General features: G+C 37.8%; 1 protein-coding gene across 2 annotated transcripts in view; it reads right to left on the bottom strand.

The window, feature by feature from the left end:
- Positions 1-358: 358 nt before the first annotated feature.
- Positions 359-19,796, bottom strand: part of GOLM2 (golgi membrane protein 2) — a 31,160-nt gene continuing 11,722 nt past the window's right edge. Inside the window, exons 5-10 of one of the 2 annotated variants that reach the window (XM_039491974.1) lie at positions 18,160-18,304; positions 17,665-17,745; positions 17,156-17,254; positions 15,285-15,461; positions 6,862-7,029; positions 359-1,965 (exon numbers count right to left, since the gene is read on the bottom strand). In XM_039491974.1, coding sequence (XP_039347908.1) covers positions 1,895-1,965; positions 6,862-7,029; positions 15,285-15,461; positions 17,156-17,254; positions 17,665-17,745; positions 18,160-18,304 — 741 coding nt within the window. In that variant the 3' untranslated portion in view covers positions 359-1,894. The remainder of the gene's footprint in view (positions 1,966-6,861; positions 7,030-15,284; positions 15,462-17,155; positions 17,255-17,664; positions 17,746-18,159; positions 18,305-19,796) is intronic. The other variant, XM_039491975.1, reaches the window with a different exon arrangement.

The raw sequence follows: 19,796 nt of genomic DNA, 5'->3' as shown, positions 1-19,796 counted from the left end.
AAAAAACCCCACCACACAAAAATTCAAGGCGAAAAGAATTAACTTCAGATACATACGATTGTCTAAAATAGCCCACAAAGCCAATAATGAGACAGTGAAAACAATTTATTAGAACCCAATAAACGGTTTCAGTAACTGAATCTTGAACACCTCATTCAGGACAAAAATTACATTTTGAAAGAATCTTAAGTAAAATCTTGCAGTGTACATGTACAGTATCTACTGAAGACTGCTAGTTTTAAAATTTTGAGATCTGTATAGTATTGGGGTATTGTTATGGCATCTCACTGAGCAGGTTCAGCTTTTTGCTTTTTATTTTCATGTTGAAAATATATTTTCACACCATGCAATTTTTTTAAGTATGTAATGAATAGTCCTTGCTTAAGTATACAAGCTCAAGTCTTAATAAAAAAAAAAAGTCAGATGCTTAAGCAGAATTTTCTCAAAGATTTATTTTCATGAAATTATTGTATATTTAAGACTTGTTACCGGTTGGGGTGACGGGCATGAATGAATGAATGAATGAATGACTGAAGTAAAAAAAACTGATCTTTTAAATTTATTCAAAATTTTCACTTAATCACCACAATGAATCTTAAATGTAATATGATGCTATTTTAAATTTGAACCTGAGTACAGAGATAGCGAAGTACAATCACCCCTGTCATAGGCCCCATAAATTCTATTCACAGTAGCCCTTTTTGAGAAGCAGGTAGCGTTAATAACCTTAAATTTGAACTTACTGTAAACAAAACCATTTCTGTAGAATTCAGAAAGTATTTAAACCCAGAATACAAAAAAGTATCTACCTTACAAACTCTTCTAAAATAGAAAAGCAACAGTGCAGATGTCAAATGTTTGAAGAGATCTGTATTAGAGTATTAAACTTTAAATTAAAATGACAGACTTGAGCTGTTCATAAAATTAGAGGGTTCATATGATTATATCTAGTGATTGCAAAGACTGCACATACTTTCCTTTAGTTTTCTCTGTGTGAACTATTTATACAGAACTGTTGTAGACTACTTCTAATTTAAGAAACAGTTGTAACCTTTAAAGGTGTTAGCAAATACATTTCCTACAGCTTTGTTAAGGGAAGTTTTAAAATACTGATTCAGTTTTTAGTTTGACTGGTGAAATCAGCTAGCCATACCTCTTCCAGCATGGATCAAGTTCCTATTACTTTAATACCACTGATTTACAACTATGGATATAAACTTTGGTCACTGTGTGCTAAGATTAAATGGCTCTGATTTCTGGAAAGCTGCTGTAGAATGTTTCAGTCACCTATCTCTGTCCTTAATTTATTAAGGAAGGTGCAACCCATAAGTATTTTTACACATTTTCACTCAGTTGTCTCAATTGAAAGCTTACCTGCAAAATACAGCACCCATGGAAAACAAAGGGGTATTTTCATCCATACAGATAATATATTTCTGTATAAAAGGAGTCCTTCGGCTGTCCAATTGTTTCCACAGTATATTTGTTCCATACGTAAGATACAAACTGTACAAGTTCTCCAGTTTACAAGGATTTCCTAATTTGCAGAAACAATTCAGCCTAAATTGGTAATATATTAGTTTGTTTTAAATGCAAAGATTACAGGTAAGGTACAGTCTTTAAATTTAATTGGCTCACTATAACAGAACAGAAATGTCATTTTGATAATACAATTTGCAATAGTACAACTATGTACATATATATATATATATACACACACACACACACAGCATTTTATGTCTCCTCCCATTACTTAACTAACATTAAGTAAATTGATTTTAAGTAACCTATTATTGTTTCTTTATTATGATCTTAAGGAATACTGAAACAAAAATGGTTCAGTTTTGCAGCACTTCAATTCTGTTGCAAATTCTTATAGATATTAATTCTGGCTTTAAAGCACATCATTGAAGCGTGACTTTCCATAGTCTCCAAGGTCCATTTGAAGTTCTTTCTCGTCGTCATCTGCAATTGAAATATTCATATCAAAATTAATATACAACTAAATGATCACTACTGAAACTCATTTAAAAATAGCTTTCCAGTACACATCTGCTTAGAGACACATGCGGGTACGGACATGGGTGCACACCACATTAAACCTGCCTGCTCACAAGAACAGAGTAGACAGGCCAGAGATTCCATGATGGCTGTACACCTCTACCCCGATATAACGCTGTCCTCGGGAGACAAAAAAAATCTTACTGCGTTATAGGTGAAACCACGTTATATCAAACTTGCTTTGATCTGCTGGAGTGCGCAGCCCCACCCCCGGAGCACTGCTTTACTGCGTTATATCCGAATTCGTGTTATATTGGGTCGCGCTATATCAGGGTAGAGGTGTATCTAATTACAAACCCAGTGGTTTTCATTTTTTGGGTTGCCTCTGCTGAAGAAGTGGGATTTTGACAGTGCTAAATACCCTTATTTTGGAGTGCTGAGTTTCAGGGATTTGATTGATTTTAAGAGATTCTAGGACTGGTTATATTTACCAGTTGAGAATGTCCCTTTTAAATGTGCCAGACAATCCTATTAGATCCAAATCCTTTCCAGGAGAACTTGAGACTTTGTGCCTTCTTCAGTTTTCCCCACATTCACAGACAGTGCATTACAAGAAAAAACCCACACAACATAACTGTGTACCTCATGCAGAAAAGTTACATTCTTGTGTCTCGCTCTCACTGCCAAAAAAGTTGTATATGGTCTGATAATGAACCAAGCTATATGTTTCTTCTCTCTCTTCCTCATGAGCATAAAAAGGAGGAACACTCCAAAATCTTTGGCACAGTTAATTGTGAAGCAGTGGAAGCCATGCCCAGTATTTCAAATTGTACTTTTAATCAGTGTTTTTGAAGTCTGCTATTTTAAAGTTTTCAATTGAGCCTCTAAGACACCATAGTACAGTGTCTCATGAAGTCTTTAAACGGCAAACTCTAGGCTTCAGTCTTGTATTTTATATATTAGCTGTGTTACTTTTTTTTATAGTTTTCCCTCATCTTCAGATCAATTCAATCTTTGTTGTGCATTCATTTTCAATGTCATCATACTGTGTATGATAAAATTCTCAGGTAACCTTTCTGGGTAACTGCATTCATCTTTTGAGCAGAAAGGGGTATCATGTGACTGATATCCACCATGTCATTTATGACATTTACCTGCTCAGGACTTGGGGAAAAAAATATTTTAAGCCAGACATTAGCCATAAGTAGAGAGAAAAGATTTCTTTGGAGGGGGAGATCCGAGGGGAATGCCCAGCCCCACTGCTAATCCAAGATGCCGGAAAGTAGTCAAATTTCTAATCAGATACCATGTATGAACACTGCATGGCAGATTGCATCCTTCATATCAGCCTTTGGTTGGTAGGCTTTTGATAAGATTTGTAACTTCATCCTCAACCACTGGAAGGGAAGAGGAGTTCTCTCTTCTCTTCCAGAATCGCAACATTCAACACTCCTGCTTTCCAGCTTTGACTCTTTATGTCTATTTCCCCTCTAAAAATTCCAGTGTCTCAGTTACTGTTTCTTTACCCAATTGTATAATTAACTAAAGCTTACTATTTATCCCTTACATGGCTACTTTACTAGCATCCACAGCAATTTGTCTAGAAGGCACACTTGTCCCTTATTTCAGAAGGATTAATGTTTTTAAATGGCACAGTTCAAACTAGATTTTTGGGTTCACCAAACTTTGCAATACTTCAACAATCTACCACAGCAATTGTCAAACTTTACTGTCCTGTTCTATTTCTTCTTTCCAACCTAACATGGGGCTCTGGCCTTTTCCTTCCTGCTTTCAAACCAAGAAAGCTGAAGTTCCAGGTTCAACAGTGGCAAATTCTGAAAGATATTTCAAAGCTTAGAGCTCCCCTTCTTCATATTTGTTGCATCCCTCCCATTCCTAGAAGTAACACAGGCAAGGTTCACTGCTGGAAGAGGTTTAATTACATCTTCTCTCAAATGTGTCTTATTCAGTAAGTTCCAACTGAAATCTTCCTTCCTAAAGCACTTTGCATTTGCAAGCTGGAAAGTGTCAGTTTTAAGGGTTAGTATCTTTCTAACAATTCTGTAACAAGTCTTACCGTCATATTACATACTGCAATAGTCCAAGTCTCAAATTTAACCTATATAAAATGTGCTCTGGTTCCTTAAGAGATAGCTAATACAGAGTGTACATTACAATGAAACCAGGCTGCCATGGTTTCAGTAGTATTTCAGTTGAGCCAGACTCATAATACAGGTGTCAAGACTTATTAAAATATTAAAGCCACTCAAGGAGACTTCATCCCCTGGGTGATTTCTCTTATATGAATGTGAAATTTGCACACATTAATATTGCTATTAAATACAATCTGGAACATGAACATATTGTGATAAAAAACAAGAGCTGCTTAACTTGATTTGTTTGCATCTACAATATTTTGTGCTTTGCCTTTAAAGCCACAGAATATTTTCCAAAAACATTCTGGTTTCACTTTAGTCAAAGGCCACTGAGATTTTTTTCCTTCCACTCATTACAACAATGACGACGTCACCAAAAAGCGTGTTGACTAAACATATTTTAATGCATCCCCTGAACAAAGTATTGTTGGCTTTTCCCTGTCATTGATTTGTACACCAAAATCAGGCAAATAACCAGCACACAGAAAAACAGAGCAAATACTCAGTAGTCTTCCTTTTCCCTTCAGTTCCAAGCCACTTCTTTCATCTTGAACCTGTAAAGATCATATCTGCCACTCTTCTTCTCAGGCAGATGCTCACAAGTTAACACATTAACCTTTACTGATAAAAATTTAGCCCATTGTCACTTTTGATGTAGAGTATGAGTTCCAAAAATCTAAGTTTCCTGTCTGCTAGTCCAAAATAAAGCCGCAGAACCCAGATTACTGAATTGTCAGGCATCATATCTGTAAACGTCCAAGACTTTTACAAAGCTATTTCTCTTTGCCGCCAGCTGATCCAAATCAATATTAAGTACAAACAAGTTAAAGCAATTTACAACCCAAGGCATATTCAATTAAATAAAATTTAACCACAGTTCTCTGTACCTCTGACGTTTCAATTTCCCACCAACATACCTTATAGAATCATGCTGTAAGAACTGGTGTACAAAATAGTATACTAAAATACGCTGCTTATAATAGCATGCAACACAAGTGATGTTTACTCTTAATCTCATCACTTGCTCTGTAGAATACAAACCACTATAACGATGGGTTACTACTGAAAGGTCAGTCAAAACTGAATCCAACCTAAGAACTCTCACACTGAGCTACTCAGTGAGCTGCATACTGGAGGGGAACAATCCTGCACAGGCAGATAGTGTTGGACTAGATGACCTAATCATTTTTCCCCCCAACTCCAATTTATGATTCACAGAGCACAGCAGTAAAGGGGACCGGGGGGGACTGTACTGAATGGAATACAGAACAGTAGCACTTTGAGAAGATTTAGGAGTGGTCATAGTATTGTAGGGGCTAAAATGAAAAGCTAGGCAATATGGCCAAGGTTTTAAAAAACTGGAGTCATATTTAGTCACCTGTCTGAGTTGTCAAAAGAGATGAGCATCCAACAGTTCCCTCAGTAGGTACTTGTTGGATGCTCATCTCTTTTGAAAAACCAGACAGAAGCCTAACTTTAAGCTCCTATTTTTTAAAATCTTGATGCATGGTTTAGACAGTCACACATGTGAGTGTCTAGATACGACTCTTCCCTTAACTTTCCAAGATGTAAGGTTCAGAGCAAAAACCCCATACTTCTGTACAGGCTATGTTTTCTACTTGGTCAGATCTCCAAATCAAAGCTACAAAGTGGGTTTTACAGACCATTAGAACTGAAGACATGGCAGCCCTATTCAGATGAAACTGAAGACAGTAATCCAGAGCATTTAGAAATGCACCTGTCACATTTGGTCAAAACTGCAAGAACAGGAGCCTCATGCTGGAAGAGCAGCAGTAATTTTCATCAAGAGCCACAGTATGATGCATATTTAAGTGCACAACTACACTAGTCAGTTGGTTCTAGCCATATTTAAGGTGTCCATTAACTATGCTTAGAAGAAAGTCTTTCAAATTTATTTCCTGCTGTACAAACCCTGTTATCTGGGAACTTTTCATTACAATAAGATGATCGTTGGAAATATATTTAGAACCCTAAACAATTTCTCCGTAAAATTGTGCAAACTTTTCACAAACTACTACTACACTACTATACAACATTAATACTGTAACTGGAGACAGGCAACGAAGAGTCAATGCACTGAAGTGCACACAGAACAAAAGATGGAGGCATGCACATATAAATGGATATTAGCTGACTGAGTTAACTAGTTCTGAAGTTAATAGGGTGAATTGAAAGTCTGTTGAATCTGTGTATTAAGCACAAAAATGTTTAGTATAGCTTTTAGCTGCTAAATGATAATTTTATGATCAGCAAACATAGCATCCTAAGATAGTTGTGAATACTACCGATATAAGTAGTATTCTCAAAATACATGTTAATATGCCTTTGAAATTGTTCTAATGAATGCAGAAGCGTGTGTTCAAAATAACTAGCTACGAGACTTCCTGATTATTGAAGGCAAATAAAACTGTTCCTGAAATTTCAGTCATCCTAACTTTACTAGCATAATAAAGCAGATTGTTTCAAAGATTTATACAATGTTAAAATATACTGTATTGAAAACCATCATAAGGTTGGTTTTGAAACAGTAAGTATAAACGTAAGTGAAAGACTGCCTGAAGAACATTTCTTTCATGCTAAGGCAGTTTTGATTAGCTAGTAATATTGAAGCTGTACACAAATTCAACAAGTAAACTCAGTGTGGATTTTTCTTTAGTGGGATGGAGACAAGGCCCAAGCTCACCTTGGACGTCTTCTTCTCCACCATCACCATCCTCTTCTTCATTGTAGGCCAGTTCAGCCTGTTTGTCTGCCTCATACTCACCCACGTTACCATCATCCCCATTATAATCCGCCAATTTAGAGCCATGCTGCGGATCAACAGGGGATTCATTCTCATCAAAGAATCGGCCTGTGAAGTAGGCAAAGGATTAAGTCAGAAGCAAAGAGGAAAGAAAAGAAAAGAAAAGGATTCTAACAAAGCAGACCATAGGTTAGAATCTTCAGTCCTTGTAGCCATGTCAGTTGTGAAAAACTAATACTGTTTTATAAAAACATCTCCATGCAAAAAAGATTTACTTGATCATTTAAAAGGAGTTTTGAGAATTCTGCTTGTCAGTGGCACATGCCAGCTAGCTCTTACGGTATCAGGTTACTATGGGCTTCACTCTTTGGAGAAAAAAAGTTTTAAATAAAAGGCTCCATATATGAAGATCCAGAAATACCATTCACTTTTCCTCAAATGCCAGGATTTATCCACGAATATGAAGAATTTTGAACTTAGATTTGCCTGACTTCTACCATCACATTGGCAAAAATTCAAAAAAATCTTCTCCTTAGAAAGCAGATTGGTGGTTTTCTGCTCACGGTGGTGAAGTATAAATACTTCAAAGGAATTCAGCTAGTCTCTTGAGTGCACCATGCTGTCTATGGGTCCAATTCAACAAAGATCTGTCTGGAGTCTTTGGAATATTTTTGTGGAACTATGTAGTTACTATATCTTTATACTAACTTTCCTGTTAAGATTTAAAGTTTAAAAAAATATAGTAAATATCTTCTTATGCTTTTAAGCAGGTATGAGGAATAGTTCCACAGTGAAATAAGGTACTACAAAAAAGGTGAACTAATTAGAACTACAAAATGGATGCAAAAACTAAAAATATATGAGAAAAGATTAATGGTTTAATGTCAAATTGAGAACAGGTGTTCAGTGGAGTATCCAGGGGGGTCCGAGTCCACTACAATTCAATAAATTTATCAACTACTTGGAGGACGAAGTGCAATATGCTAATCAAATTTGCAGATATGAACCTGGAAGAATTGCAATTGGAGACTAGATTAAAATGCAATACAATCTTTATATATTGGAGAGAAGCTAAAAATTGAGATTTGAGGAGATCACAATCATGACAGATGTAAAGTCACATATGTAAAAAGCAATTCAATGCAGAAAAACTGAATGGGAGAATGCCACTTCAACATTAGTATCAGAGAAAAGTGTGCATGCAGTGGATGATTTCACTACGAGAGTGGCATTGTTTTAAGAAAAGATGAAGTTACTGAAGCATGTGATTAACAGAGATTGGCAAATACTGAGTAAGGTTTTCCACAAATATTTGCTTGAATTTTTAAGTGAGTTATCTTCAGCTATGTTTGTACGTCTTTTGTATTGCACTAATATTCACAGAAAGCAAATCTGAGTTTAACTGGCAGAAGCGTCCACAGAAAGTTTCTAAGTCACATACAAGGAAATTGGAAGATTACATGCACAGGTATGTACTACATGCATTTATGCAGTCTCAAAAAACAAAAACACAGGGGACAGAAACAACACCATGTTTCTTATTTGAGCAATCCCAGGTAGTGCACACGTCTATTGAACTGCACTGGCCTATTCTCAGAACTTTTCAAAATTAATCCATATACAAGAAGACGCACAAAAAGTTTCATAACAGGTTAGAGGAAATTCTGACCTGCTCACAAGCAGAAAGTCAAATTTAGATACATTACACATTTCCCACTCGTATCTAAAAAATGTTAGAGACAATTGCTTTAATTAGCACTAAGTTAATTACTGCGTGAATTTTTGGTACTGAATTTTAAACAAATAAAGGTCAGAACTCAGGAGAGAAATACATGTGTTAAGTTTTGTAAATAAAGACATATGAGGAAAAGAAGAACTGATCATGCTCAGTTTACAGAAAAAGAAACGACACTAAGTCTTCAAATATGAAGAGAACCGATCAACTTTAGTCAGCCAAAGTTAGCTTAACCTGCAGTCAGATAATTCAGGTTAAAAACTGAGGAACACAGGTAGGAATAAAACATAGCTGCTAAAGAGTCGTGTCAGATATTGAAGGCTAGAATGGACAAATATTTATCAAGATTTATTTACGAATAATTAAACCCACTGTGCCACAATGAAGAGCAATATATTTGAGAACAAACAGTAGTTCCTATCAACCCAAATGATTCTGTGGTACTGACTTGTAGCCGTCATGTGCCAGAAACATCAGAAAAGCGTGTTTTTGGATAAAATTTCCCTCCAAAAAGAGAATCTATGGCCAACAGATGGTGCAGTGCCAACTGATATAACGAGACTATAGGTTCTGCATTTTTCATTGTTCTCTAGCTTTGCAGAGTCATTGTTTAAGTGTGTATTTGGGACATAACTGTAAGATTCCTTGCTATCTGAGGCTTTATTCTGCAGCATATAGCATGTGGATAGACTGGTATGCCATTCACCTACATGTTACAGGACCAGAAAGGGCCTCAAGTGGTTCTGATATTCAGTCCATCAATAGAATGGGCTTTGTGAACAGCCAGAAGGCACCATAAGGTGGACAAGTGCCACTTGATAAAAAGTTGAAAGAAGAGTATGGACCTCCCTTTTAAAGAAATGCCAAGCCCTTCAGAATTTCTAAAAAGATAAAAGTATATGGAACACATGTAAGGACACAAAATGAGGTCTTAGTACACTCAACTCACCTCGAATGCCATTATTTTATTTACATATGTCCAGCTATGCACACCCGCAGTCTGAGACACACTCCTTGTTCCAAAGAGCCTAACAATCTAAACAAAAGAATCTAAACCAAGCAGCTTTGTACTACAAGAGAAATAAAGAAAATGTAGACTTTGATACTATGGTAAAAAGGTGCTATAGAAAATCCCAAAAGATTACATTAAAAAAATAAGGGACCATTGCATCCAACAAGAAAACAAAAGCTTTCAGTAAATTGGTCATGTAGGTTAGGTGTTGAGTTTTTCCCATTTAAAGCTTGTAGTGAGAATTCTGTTAATTTACAAAACAGATTTCCTGGAGATTTCACTTTTACTTAAACTCTCACTCTTTACCATGTGCCCTGCAAAAGCTTGATATTTTGTTAGATTAATATTTGTAAAGTGCTATGGACTCTCAGAAGCACCAAGAGCTAAATTATTATATTTATACAATCCATCATCTGTCCCTTTTCTTGAATGAGCTGACTGCAGCCAGGTATGGAAACAAGCTAAGTAACTTCTCCTACAAAACCATTACTGTTTAGGAAACTGTCCACAAGTATTCCACTTCTGGTGTGCCTGCCTCCCCTCCCACCATGCATACAAAGTCAGATTCTTTTGAACAGCAGTGTCCCCTGGAGCCTCACCTGTGCCCTGTAACCAAGGGCATAAGGGTTGGACAGCCACAACCAGCCTTCACTTCCTTACTGCCAAAGACAAACTGGAACCCAGGCTGAGCACTGTGCAATTTCCTTCTCTAGCTAGTTTTTAAGTCAGCATTGTAGTTATAATTCTTTGATTCGTATACTTTTTGAACTCATTGGCAAAAAAACTCAACAGAATTTAGATTGGAGGTGCTCCAGCACAATACCACCTGGACATGGTGAAATCAAAATCCCCAGGATCCTGTCCCTCTTACAAAGCCACTATTCATATTAATAATGGACACCTGAGGTGCTTCTTCCACATCAATGAAGCACATGTATTGCTCAAATGCTCAATGTCAGGCTTTTTCTGACACACACAAAGGGAATCCCCCCTAAAAGTTTTCCTCATGGAAAGGTCCCTCGGGGTATCCTCCAAGCCAGAGTAGACAGTGTCAGTTAGTGCTCCTATAAACCCTGGGTCCAGTCCTCATCAAGCTAGTCCCATACAACCATCACAAATCAACAAAAACCTCCAAACTCTCCTCGATGCAGATTTATGAGGAGAGAGGGAGGAAAGAACACCGCTCTCAAAGTGCTAAGAGAGACAGATCTCCCTCACCAGCACCCAGTAGAGAGGAGACAGTTTGAAACCTGTTGGGCCACTGACACCTCAACACCAGCAGGTTTCCAGATGACCTCTGCACCGTTTCATGAGCTGGTACATGCCTTGACTAGTACCAAAGCAATGGCACTAAAACATCTGGCACCAAAGCACCTACCATGTTACCTGCTAATGTGTGAGATGCACATTCAGAGCAGATCGTTTTGGTACCAGGAGACTTAACAGTAACCAGTCTACCAAAATTGCCATTGGTAGTCACTAATAAACTCCTAGCTCCGGGGGCATCTGGGTCAGCCACCTCAGCTTGTACACGAGATCATTAGGAATGATCTACAATGCCTGAGAGAATGGTTCCACCTATGCAGTCTTCCCTCCTCCACCTCAGACAAGTAAAGTAGAGAGATGTCACCCACATACTTACCATACTCTCCTCATTTTGAGCCAAGCCATTCTGACATAGACAAAATTCCACAGGACAACAGGAGGTGATGGGGAGGGAGGGAACTCATCCCTGGACCCTCTTGGGGAATCCTCTCTCACCTACACCACCACATCCCAATCAGATACAATCTCAACCATTCTGGAGCCGTTGGGAGATGCAACAGCAGAAAGACTTCATCGACTGTTTCTGCCTCCAAAGCCAGGTCCTCCCTCACAGCTTAGACCACATCAAGAAGGGCAACTGGTCCACCATACTTCTCAATATCTGGACCCAGGATTTAGAGCAAAAATTTCTTCACGAGACAGATGTCCAGCCTATCCCTAATGAGGCTGTCACTCCAGCCAGTAAGGCTGTTCCAAGCCAGTAAGGTGATTACTGGATCTTCCAGGAGCACCTCCAATGAATGACTGATATCTTGGAAATTCCAGCAGAAACAGCGCAAGAGAAGGTGCACATACTTCTTGACATCCTGTATTCAATTTCCAGAAGACTGGCAATGCCAAAATATCAAACGTTTCTTGGAACAAATAAGGGATCTATGGCAGACCCGAGCATCAGCGACACCCATGTCACAGAAGACAGATAGGCACTACTAAGTCCCATTGGAGGGGTATTAGTATTCCTATAATCACCCCATACCTGGATCCTTGGTGGCTGCAGCTGTCCCAAAGAGGTCTAAACAGAGACCACCCAAAGTAATACCTCTCTGGCTGTAAAGCCCATTCCTCAGCCAATTTACAGACACATCTATCAATCAAACTGCCAAATGCTTCTGGCTAGATACAACTTCCTGAATTGGGCCAGAACATCATTTTATTGAGACACTCTCTCAGGAAAATAGGAAAGAACTTAAGACTCATCATTGAGGAGCAATTGGTAATTTGCACCTCCTTACAAGCATCTTTCGATGTCTCAAATGTCAATAAGCACCATAGCAACCCCAACTACTACATGAAAAGCATCTTGGTTGCAGTTGTCCAGTATTCTGAAGGGGGCTCAAATGACCATTGAGGGTCCTTGAAGGGTGGATCATGACCTTCTCAGTACCCATACCAATGAGGTCTTACATATGCTAAAAGATTCACGAGCCACCTTGTGCTCTTTGGGGGCATACAGCCCCACCTCCAGGAGGAACAGATATACAGGCCAACAGATATCCGAGCCCCCAAGGAAGAGGCAGAGGTCACAGAGGAGATGAACTTCTGACCCTTCCTCTACTCCCATCAGCAGGTTTGACAGCACAGACAACAGCCACACAGAACCACAGGATCTATTTTCCTGTCCTCACCTAATGTAGTCCTCGACTTTCACCTAAATAAGTGACCCACCTGCTAGTTTTCTTCCTCAAGCCTCATACCAGTCACGGGAGGAAGCTAGATTCCAAACTTTAAGATGTAGTCAGGACTTTCTCCTACTGTTTGGCTTGAACAAGAACAGTCAGGAATTCACCTAGAGCAGGGGTCGGCAACCTTTCAGAAGTGGTGTGCCGAGTCTTCATTTATTCACTCTAATTTAAGGTTTCACGTGCCAGTATTACATTTTAACGTTTTTAGAAGGTCTCTTTCTATAAGTCTGTAATATATAACTGAACTATTGTTGTATGTAAAGTAAATAAGGTTTTTTAAATGTTTAAGAAGCTTCCTTTAAAATTAAGTTAAAATGCAGAGCCCCCCAAGACCGGTGGCCAGGACCTGGGCAGTAAGAGTGCCACTGAAAATCAGCTCGTATGCCGCCTTTGGCACGTGTGCCATAGGTTGCCTACCCCTGACCTAGAGTGTTTCTGGCATTTGACAGAGTGAAAGGACAGCACATTTCTATCCAGAGACTATCTAAATGGGTTCTGGACTGCACTGGAACATGTTATAAGGTAGAATATTGGGACCCACCTACACAGATCAGAACCTACTCTCCCAGAGCTCAAGCAGCATCTGCAGTTTCACTAAGGTGTTCCAATCTCAGATGTGTAGAATAGCTACCTGGAGTTCAGTTCACACCTTTACCCAGCACTAATCCTTGGTAGAGAGCCCCAAGTTTGGTACCTTCTTTGGCAGAGTTATCATATAGTCATTTTTCAGTGAGTTCACTTTTTGTGAGTCATGAAAACTGGAATACATGTGGACAAAGAAGTCAAAAAGAAAGAATAGGCTACTTTAGGAAAAGTAGCTGTTCTTTGTGGACTCCTATAGCAACAGTGTCCCCTTCCAAAAGGCAAGGGAAACCAGAGTGTCAACACAAGAATTCCATTAACTAAATATTTCAGTATCTTTAGCTATTTCTTCCTACTAGAATAAGAGACTACAAAGCACTGTTGGAGAAAATTTGTTCAGTTCATATTTTGTTAGGTATGCAAAATAATGACCCTGAATCACAGTCAGTTCATTTCATTTAATTGATTCTGCTTTGCTTAAAAATAAAAAAATATATCGTTATACCCTCCCTACCTAAAAGCAGCCCAAGTGCTTCAGACTTATTATAGACAAGTTAGTTTTCACTGTTCTAAAGCTTCACATTCAGAAGTAGATTTAAGAATGTTTAATCACCAAAGCTTGTCTTTTGTTTCTTCCATGAATAACATGCACACCATTTGGAGAACGTGCTTTTTAAAAGTCAACACTGAACAAAAGTTAAGTTTCCATAAGTCACTTATTTTTACAGATATGTTCATAAAATGCTTTTCAATTGGGGAAAAAAAACAAACCAGAAGAGTTTTTTTTTGTTTGTTTGGTTGGTTGGTTTAAAAACAAGAGCACAAATCTGGGATTTTAAGAGGAAGTACAAAGCCTATCCCGGTACATAGAAACACACTTCACAGGGAACTTTTCATCTGAAAAGTTTGAACACCTTTGTTTTGATGTAAGAAAAAAAAAAACCCTGGATGAAATATATAAATCAACGTAAGTACTCATGCCAGTGCAACTTTGAGCTTTTAAAGCTACTAAATATAAACAGATTTACAAGAGACTTCCTAGGAAAACAAGACAAAATGCTAAAGTTACTCTTCTAAATGAGCAGCAAAGAGTCCTGTGGCACCTCATAGACTAACAGACGTTTTGGAGCATGAGCTTTCGTGGGTGAACACTCCAAGGGAATTGTAAACAAGTAATTCTTGAACAGTTGAAATTAGGTCTTGAAAAATTACTCGGTTAAGATGTACTGAAGAGCAAAGAATCCTCAATGCTAACATGAAAAACTTGATATTTCAAAGACTGAAAACTTCAATTTAAAGATGAAAAACAACAAAACATACTATATGTGTAACACACAACATGCAGTCCACATGATAAATTACAGAGCCATGTGAAATTGTATTGGTGATGCACCTTTGTTTCACCTACACTCTGCCCACTAATCCATCCTTGGCAGGACTACAACTCATTCTGCACATTAAGTGCAACTTGCTTCTGTCAGAAGGAAAATAATTCTCCAACACAGACAGAAGGCAACATAAGGGTTCTGCTGGGAGATATGTTTGGAACAGAACAAGCTTCTGAACAATATACAAAAAGCAACCAAACCAAGTCAATTTCCTCCCCCATTATAGTACCGAACTATTTCTTTTATAACAGCATTCAAGACATGGCCACTAAGATACAAGCAGCTGTCTACCTGCAACAGACAAACTGATTTTCATATTTTGATTGAATGTCTTCATACTTAATTGTTATTTAAAATGTAAATTTTGTTATAAATTGCTACATTTTTAATACCCATATAGTTTAATAATTAAAATTACTCTCTGAACAGTGACATGCTATTGTCTTAAGAAAATTAAGGAATGTACTTTCTGTAGTAATATCTTTACATATTTAAATTTTCTGCATGTTCAAGTTCTATAAGGCCACCCACACAATTGGTCAACTTTGTTTGTAATGGGTGTTATTACAACAGATACAACACGAAAAGACATACATGCATCCCAAGATACTGCAGTACAATGGTATTGACTAACTTACTTTGCTTCATCTTCTGGAAGTCACCAACTCTATCCTTTGGAGCTTGTTTTCCAAGTTCAGTTTCAATTTTGTGTTCTTTTTTACTTTCCAAGTTTTGTTCAGGAATCAAGAGCTGAGGAGGATTTGGAGGTATCTGCTTCACAATATTAACATTTTCTTCATTGTCAGCATTTAAATCTACAGCATGAAGAAATGTGTTATTTTGCCCTTTTAGTTTTCCTTCTGTACCATGTAAAAGGGAGCTTATAAAGCTTCCTCTAAAGATAATTTAGTGTAGTCTACACTTCTATTAATGAAAAGGGCAAGGCACCAATCGCTTCACTAAGATACTTTTCAACGTGTAGGGAAGTTTCTGACCCCATAAGCATAGGATTGTGCTAAGCTTCCTCCCCGCATGCATTCTGTCCTGGATTTTTAATCAATACCTCCTGTACAGAATTTAGGATTTCAAAAGTAATTATTTAAATTAGAGCTGGCAATTAATTGCAGTTAACTCAAGCAATTAACGCAAAACAAATTAACTAGATTAAAAAATAATTGTGATTAATCGCAGTTTTAATTGCGCTGTTAAATAACAGAATACCAATTTAAAGTTGTTATAAATATTTTGGATGTTTTTCTATATTTTCAAATATATGATTTCAGGTAGATCCCTTGCAAGGCTGGCTACAACAGTGCCATACCAACGCCTGTTCTCCCTTTCAGGTAACATTGTAAATAAGAAGCAGGCAGCATTATCTCCTATAAATGTAAAGAAACTTGTTTGTCTTAGCGATTGGCTGAACAAGATATAGGACTGAGTAGACTTGTATGAGGTGAACTGAAAAATATTAATATCTTTGTTTCTTTTTACATTGCAAATATTTGTGATAAAAAATAAAATAAAGTGAGCACTGTACACTTTGTATTCTGTGTTGTAACTGAAATCAATATTTGAAAATGTAGAAAAAACATCCAAAAATATTTATAATCACATGTAAATTGGTATTCTATTGTTTAACAATGCAATTAAAACTGACAGACTTTAAATATTGTGATTGCTATTTTTTTTAAACCGTTTGACAGCCTTAATTTAAATGCAAAGCCACTGCAAATAGGGTGGTAGATACACATGAATAAGGAGCACAGAGATCCTTTCAGAAAGTGAAATCCTTGCCCTATTGATTTCAATGGCAAAGCTCTTATTGAATGCAGTGGGGCCAAGATTTCACACAGTTTCTATTGCTTTTCTTAGAGACAAGGAAAACTAATTTTACCCACAATGAAATGGCTCTGACTTTGTTCCACAGAGGCTATGTACAATTATAGAACTAGATGTAGAAAGATATATTTCTTAAAGATATACTATTTGGAAATTTAAAACATTTTTAAGCTTATACCTATGCAAACTCTGAACACAAAAATCCACTGGTTTTTGTATCTTAAAGTTTAATTTCTTTAAGAATTTGCAACGGACCATTAAGGGACATATTTTTTTGTTTGACCACTGGTAGTTCTACTGGCACAACTTATAAATATCCTAAAGCTGTCTGGTCAGTTTACACAAACACAAACTACGTTTCACCTTCCAAACAAGGATAGCATTTGAACATGCATTTTGAACTATAATGTAGACAGAATCCAACCTTTTCCCAGGACTTTAACAACAAAAATCAAACCCACATCATCTTCTGTACCCTTGCTCTTTGCCTGACATTAATAGACCTAAATCTAACTGGTTAGGCTTAGAATCATAATTTACTGTTTCTTGTGGTTTTAAAAAAGTCAGTCAATGGATGCTTGCAGCTAACCTTAAATGATTTGGTAGCAGAAATTAGCTATTGAACAAGATCTTGTGAGATTTTGAAATGTCGCCTGTTAAGAGTTCATACCTGGAACCATATTTGGCAAATGAGGCTGTTTAGTAGGAAGATTCATATTGGGTTGATGACCTTCACTTTGAGAAGTTGAAATAAGAGGCTTCTTTAAAGCTAAAGAAAATAAATGGATTCACAATAAGAGTTTTGTCCAACAGAACCACCACTATATTCTAGGCTTTACTTTAACAAAGTTCTATTTATACCAAATTTTATTTTAAAATCCCAGTGCTACAAGTGAGAAATTAAAACTTCTGGGTAAAATTTTCAATAAAGAGCTTGAATGACGAAGCAACTTAATTCCCATTGACTTAAGCACTTGACATTTTTACCTTCTACCAAAAATCTGAATGTTTTCTGACAGAAAAAGTCTGTATTGACACACAACTCCTAACATATATGGGTTTTAAATCATCTGGATTTAAATGTTCACTGACTAATTGGCTGTCTAACACTTCACAGATTTAAATCAGAATTATATCAAATAGCAATATCCTATAAAATCAGAACATGATTTTTCCAACCAGCAGGAGTATCTTCAGCTTTAGCAGGATCATTCTCTTCTATTCCAGGCATGCCTGCATCACCTCCTGATTTGATTTTCTCTGTCAAAATAAAAACATTAAGTTCTCCTGTATTGTTCTTTTGACTTTAATAGCGAATTTAGCATTGGTGAAAGGCCCTGGACTGACAGCACTGGAATCGAGTCACTTATCCACAGACAAGGCAGAATGCCAGTATGCCAGCACAAGATTCCGCACACTGCCCTCCTAGTGGACTTCAGCTCTGTTCTAGAGGGACCAATGAACGTGCATATCGAACTCGGAACTCAGTCTTTTCCCTCTGTGCTGAGAAGGGCAAGGGCAGCATAGTCTGATTACAAAAACTACTGCTATCTAGCCAATCACAACTGAACTGAGGCAGGCTGCTCACTGTCCTAGCTCAAAAACAATTATTCTGTTTGATGGGGAGGGATAGCATACAATTAACATGTATCCTGTGATGCAAAAAGGAAATACCTTTGCCATTAGCGATGTGATTGCTTGAGGGTTCTTCGTTCTTTACTACATTTTTCTCATCTGTCTCTTGAACAGTCTTGGACATTACTTGATCATCATTCAAACCCCGTTCAATGTCTTGTCTTGGTTGGATTCTCTGTGCATCCTGTTTTTAAAACAGATTAAACATTAATGAAGACAACCCTTGGAGGGAAGGGGAGAAATCACTCACTCAGTCACTCACCTTGCAATTCTGCTTCTCTGAACATACCTTGCAGAGTTCTCACTCCTAGGTCTTGGCTCCTTAGGAGGAGAATGGTTAGCTCCAAGCTCTTAAACTTTTTGATCCTTGAGAGCAGTAGGTAATATGGCAGAGCATGAACCAGACCCCCTATAGGCCAACATCTGCCATTGCCTGCCAGGTATACATATTGCCCGTGCCCTCCAAACCAGACATGCCAAACCCGCAAATAAAAATGCAGCTTGTTTATTCCTTAATTGGCTTGTGAGTTGCTTGTTGGCTACTTTTTGGCTTTTTTTCCCCTTTGGATTGGCTCCCGGCAAGTAGAGGCAAGGGGCGAGCAGAGTGCGCAGTGGGCCCACCACAGTCCCAGACTGCACACCAGGGGGATCTAGTCACATAGAGCGATGGGGTTCTTAGGGACTGGCTTGTTTCAGCCTTGTTTTCAAATGGGATTAGCTTGATTTTTGGCTTACTGTGAAAGTCGGGGTGCTTATTTACTACGTGAAAGTTGGCAACTGTGCTCCAGGAACTGACTATCAGAAAGAAATGCCAATTCAAGAAGATTGTAAAATCAAAAATTGTGTCTCAGGGCAAGAGGGAAAAGAGCCTTCAGAAAGGGAACACAAAATCAGATTTTCAACACAAAGGTCCCTGAGTGAATCTAGACTTATGGCTTGTAAAGGGCCCACCTTGACCATGTTTCTCTTCCTCCAATGGGTGCATCACAAGGGTAAGGATTCCTGAATGCCTTGTGCCAGGGCAATGACTCACATTTACAGCAGAACAGATCGTAACTGGTTCAGATGGAGCTCAATTCAGTAATTCCCTTTTGCAGGAATAATTTATATCCCCAGAATAGAATACGGGTACAATTACTGAGTGGGTATACCTCTATCTGAACAAAGGTGCATATTAAATAAGGTGCCATTACTCAGATTTGTACCTGAAGTTCATTTTACAGACGTGAACTTCACCCACAAATAGGGTTGCTAAGCTGCTGCCTGGCTGAGAGTATGCCATTACATTTCTATCTAGAGAGACAATGGAAGATTGTGGGGTTGTACAAAGCTTTCATTGGCATGAATTTGGAATGGCGGAACTACTACTACCATTCGTGAAGCAGATATCGCAGTCATCCCAAAGGAATGCCAACAAAACCATTACTCCACCGTAATGCATGTATTTTACTTGTACTATATTGTACAGTGAACTTTAAAACAAATAGAGTTATCATTATCAATAGGTTTTTTACCACTCTGCCTCTAGTAGGAAGGTACCATACATAGGCCTTGGACTAACAGGTAATTACACTGCATATCTCATTGGCAAAATCTAGCATCCAGCTCCACTATGGGATACAGCAAGTGTTTCTAGAGCTGCTTATTCACAAGGCAGACCTTAAATGTGTTACCTG

Source organism: Mauremys reevesii, linkage group 10 (genome assembly GCF_016161935.1).
Source record: "Mauremys reevesii isolate NIE-2019 linkage group 10, ASM1616193v1, whole genome shotgun sequence".
Lineage (NCBI taxonomy): Eukaryota > Metazoa > Chordata > Testudines > Geoemydidae > Mauremys > Mauremys reevesii.
The sequence above is the reverse complement of the archived record's forward strand: the minus strand, read 5'-3'. Positions and strand labels throughout refer to the sequence as shown.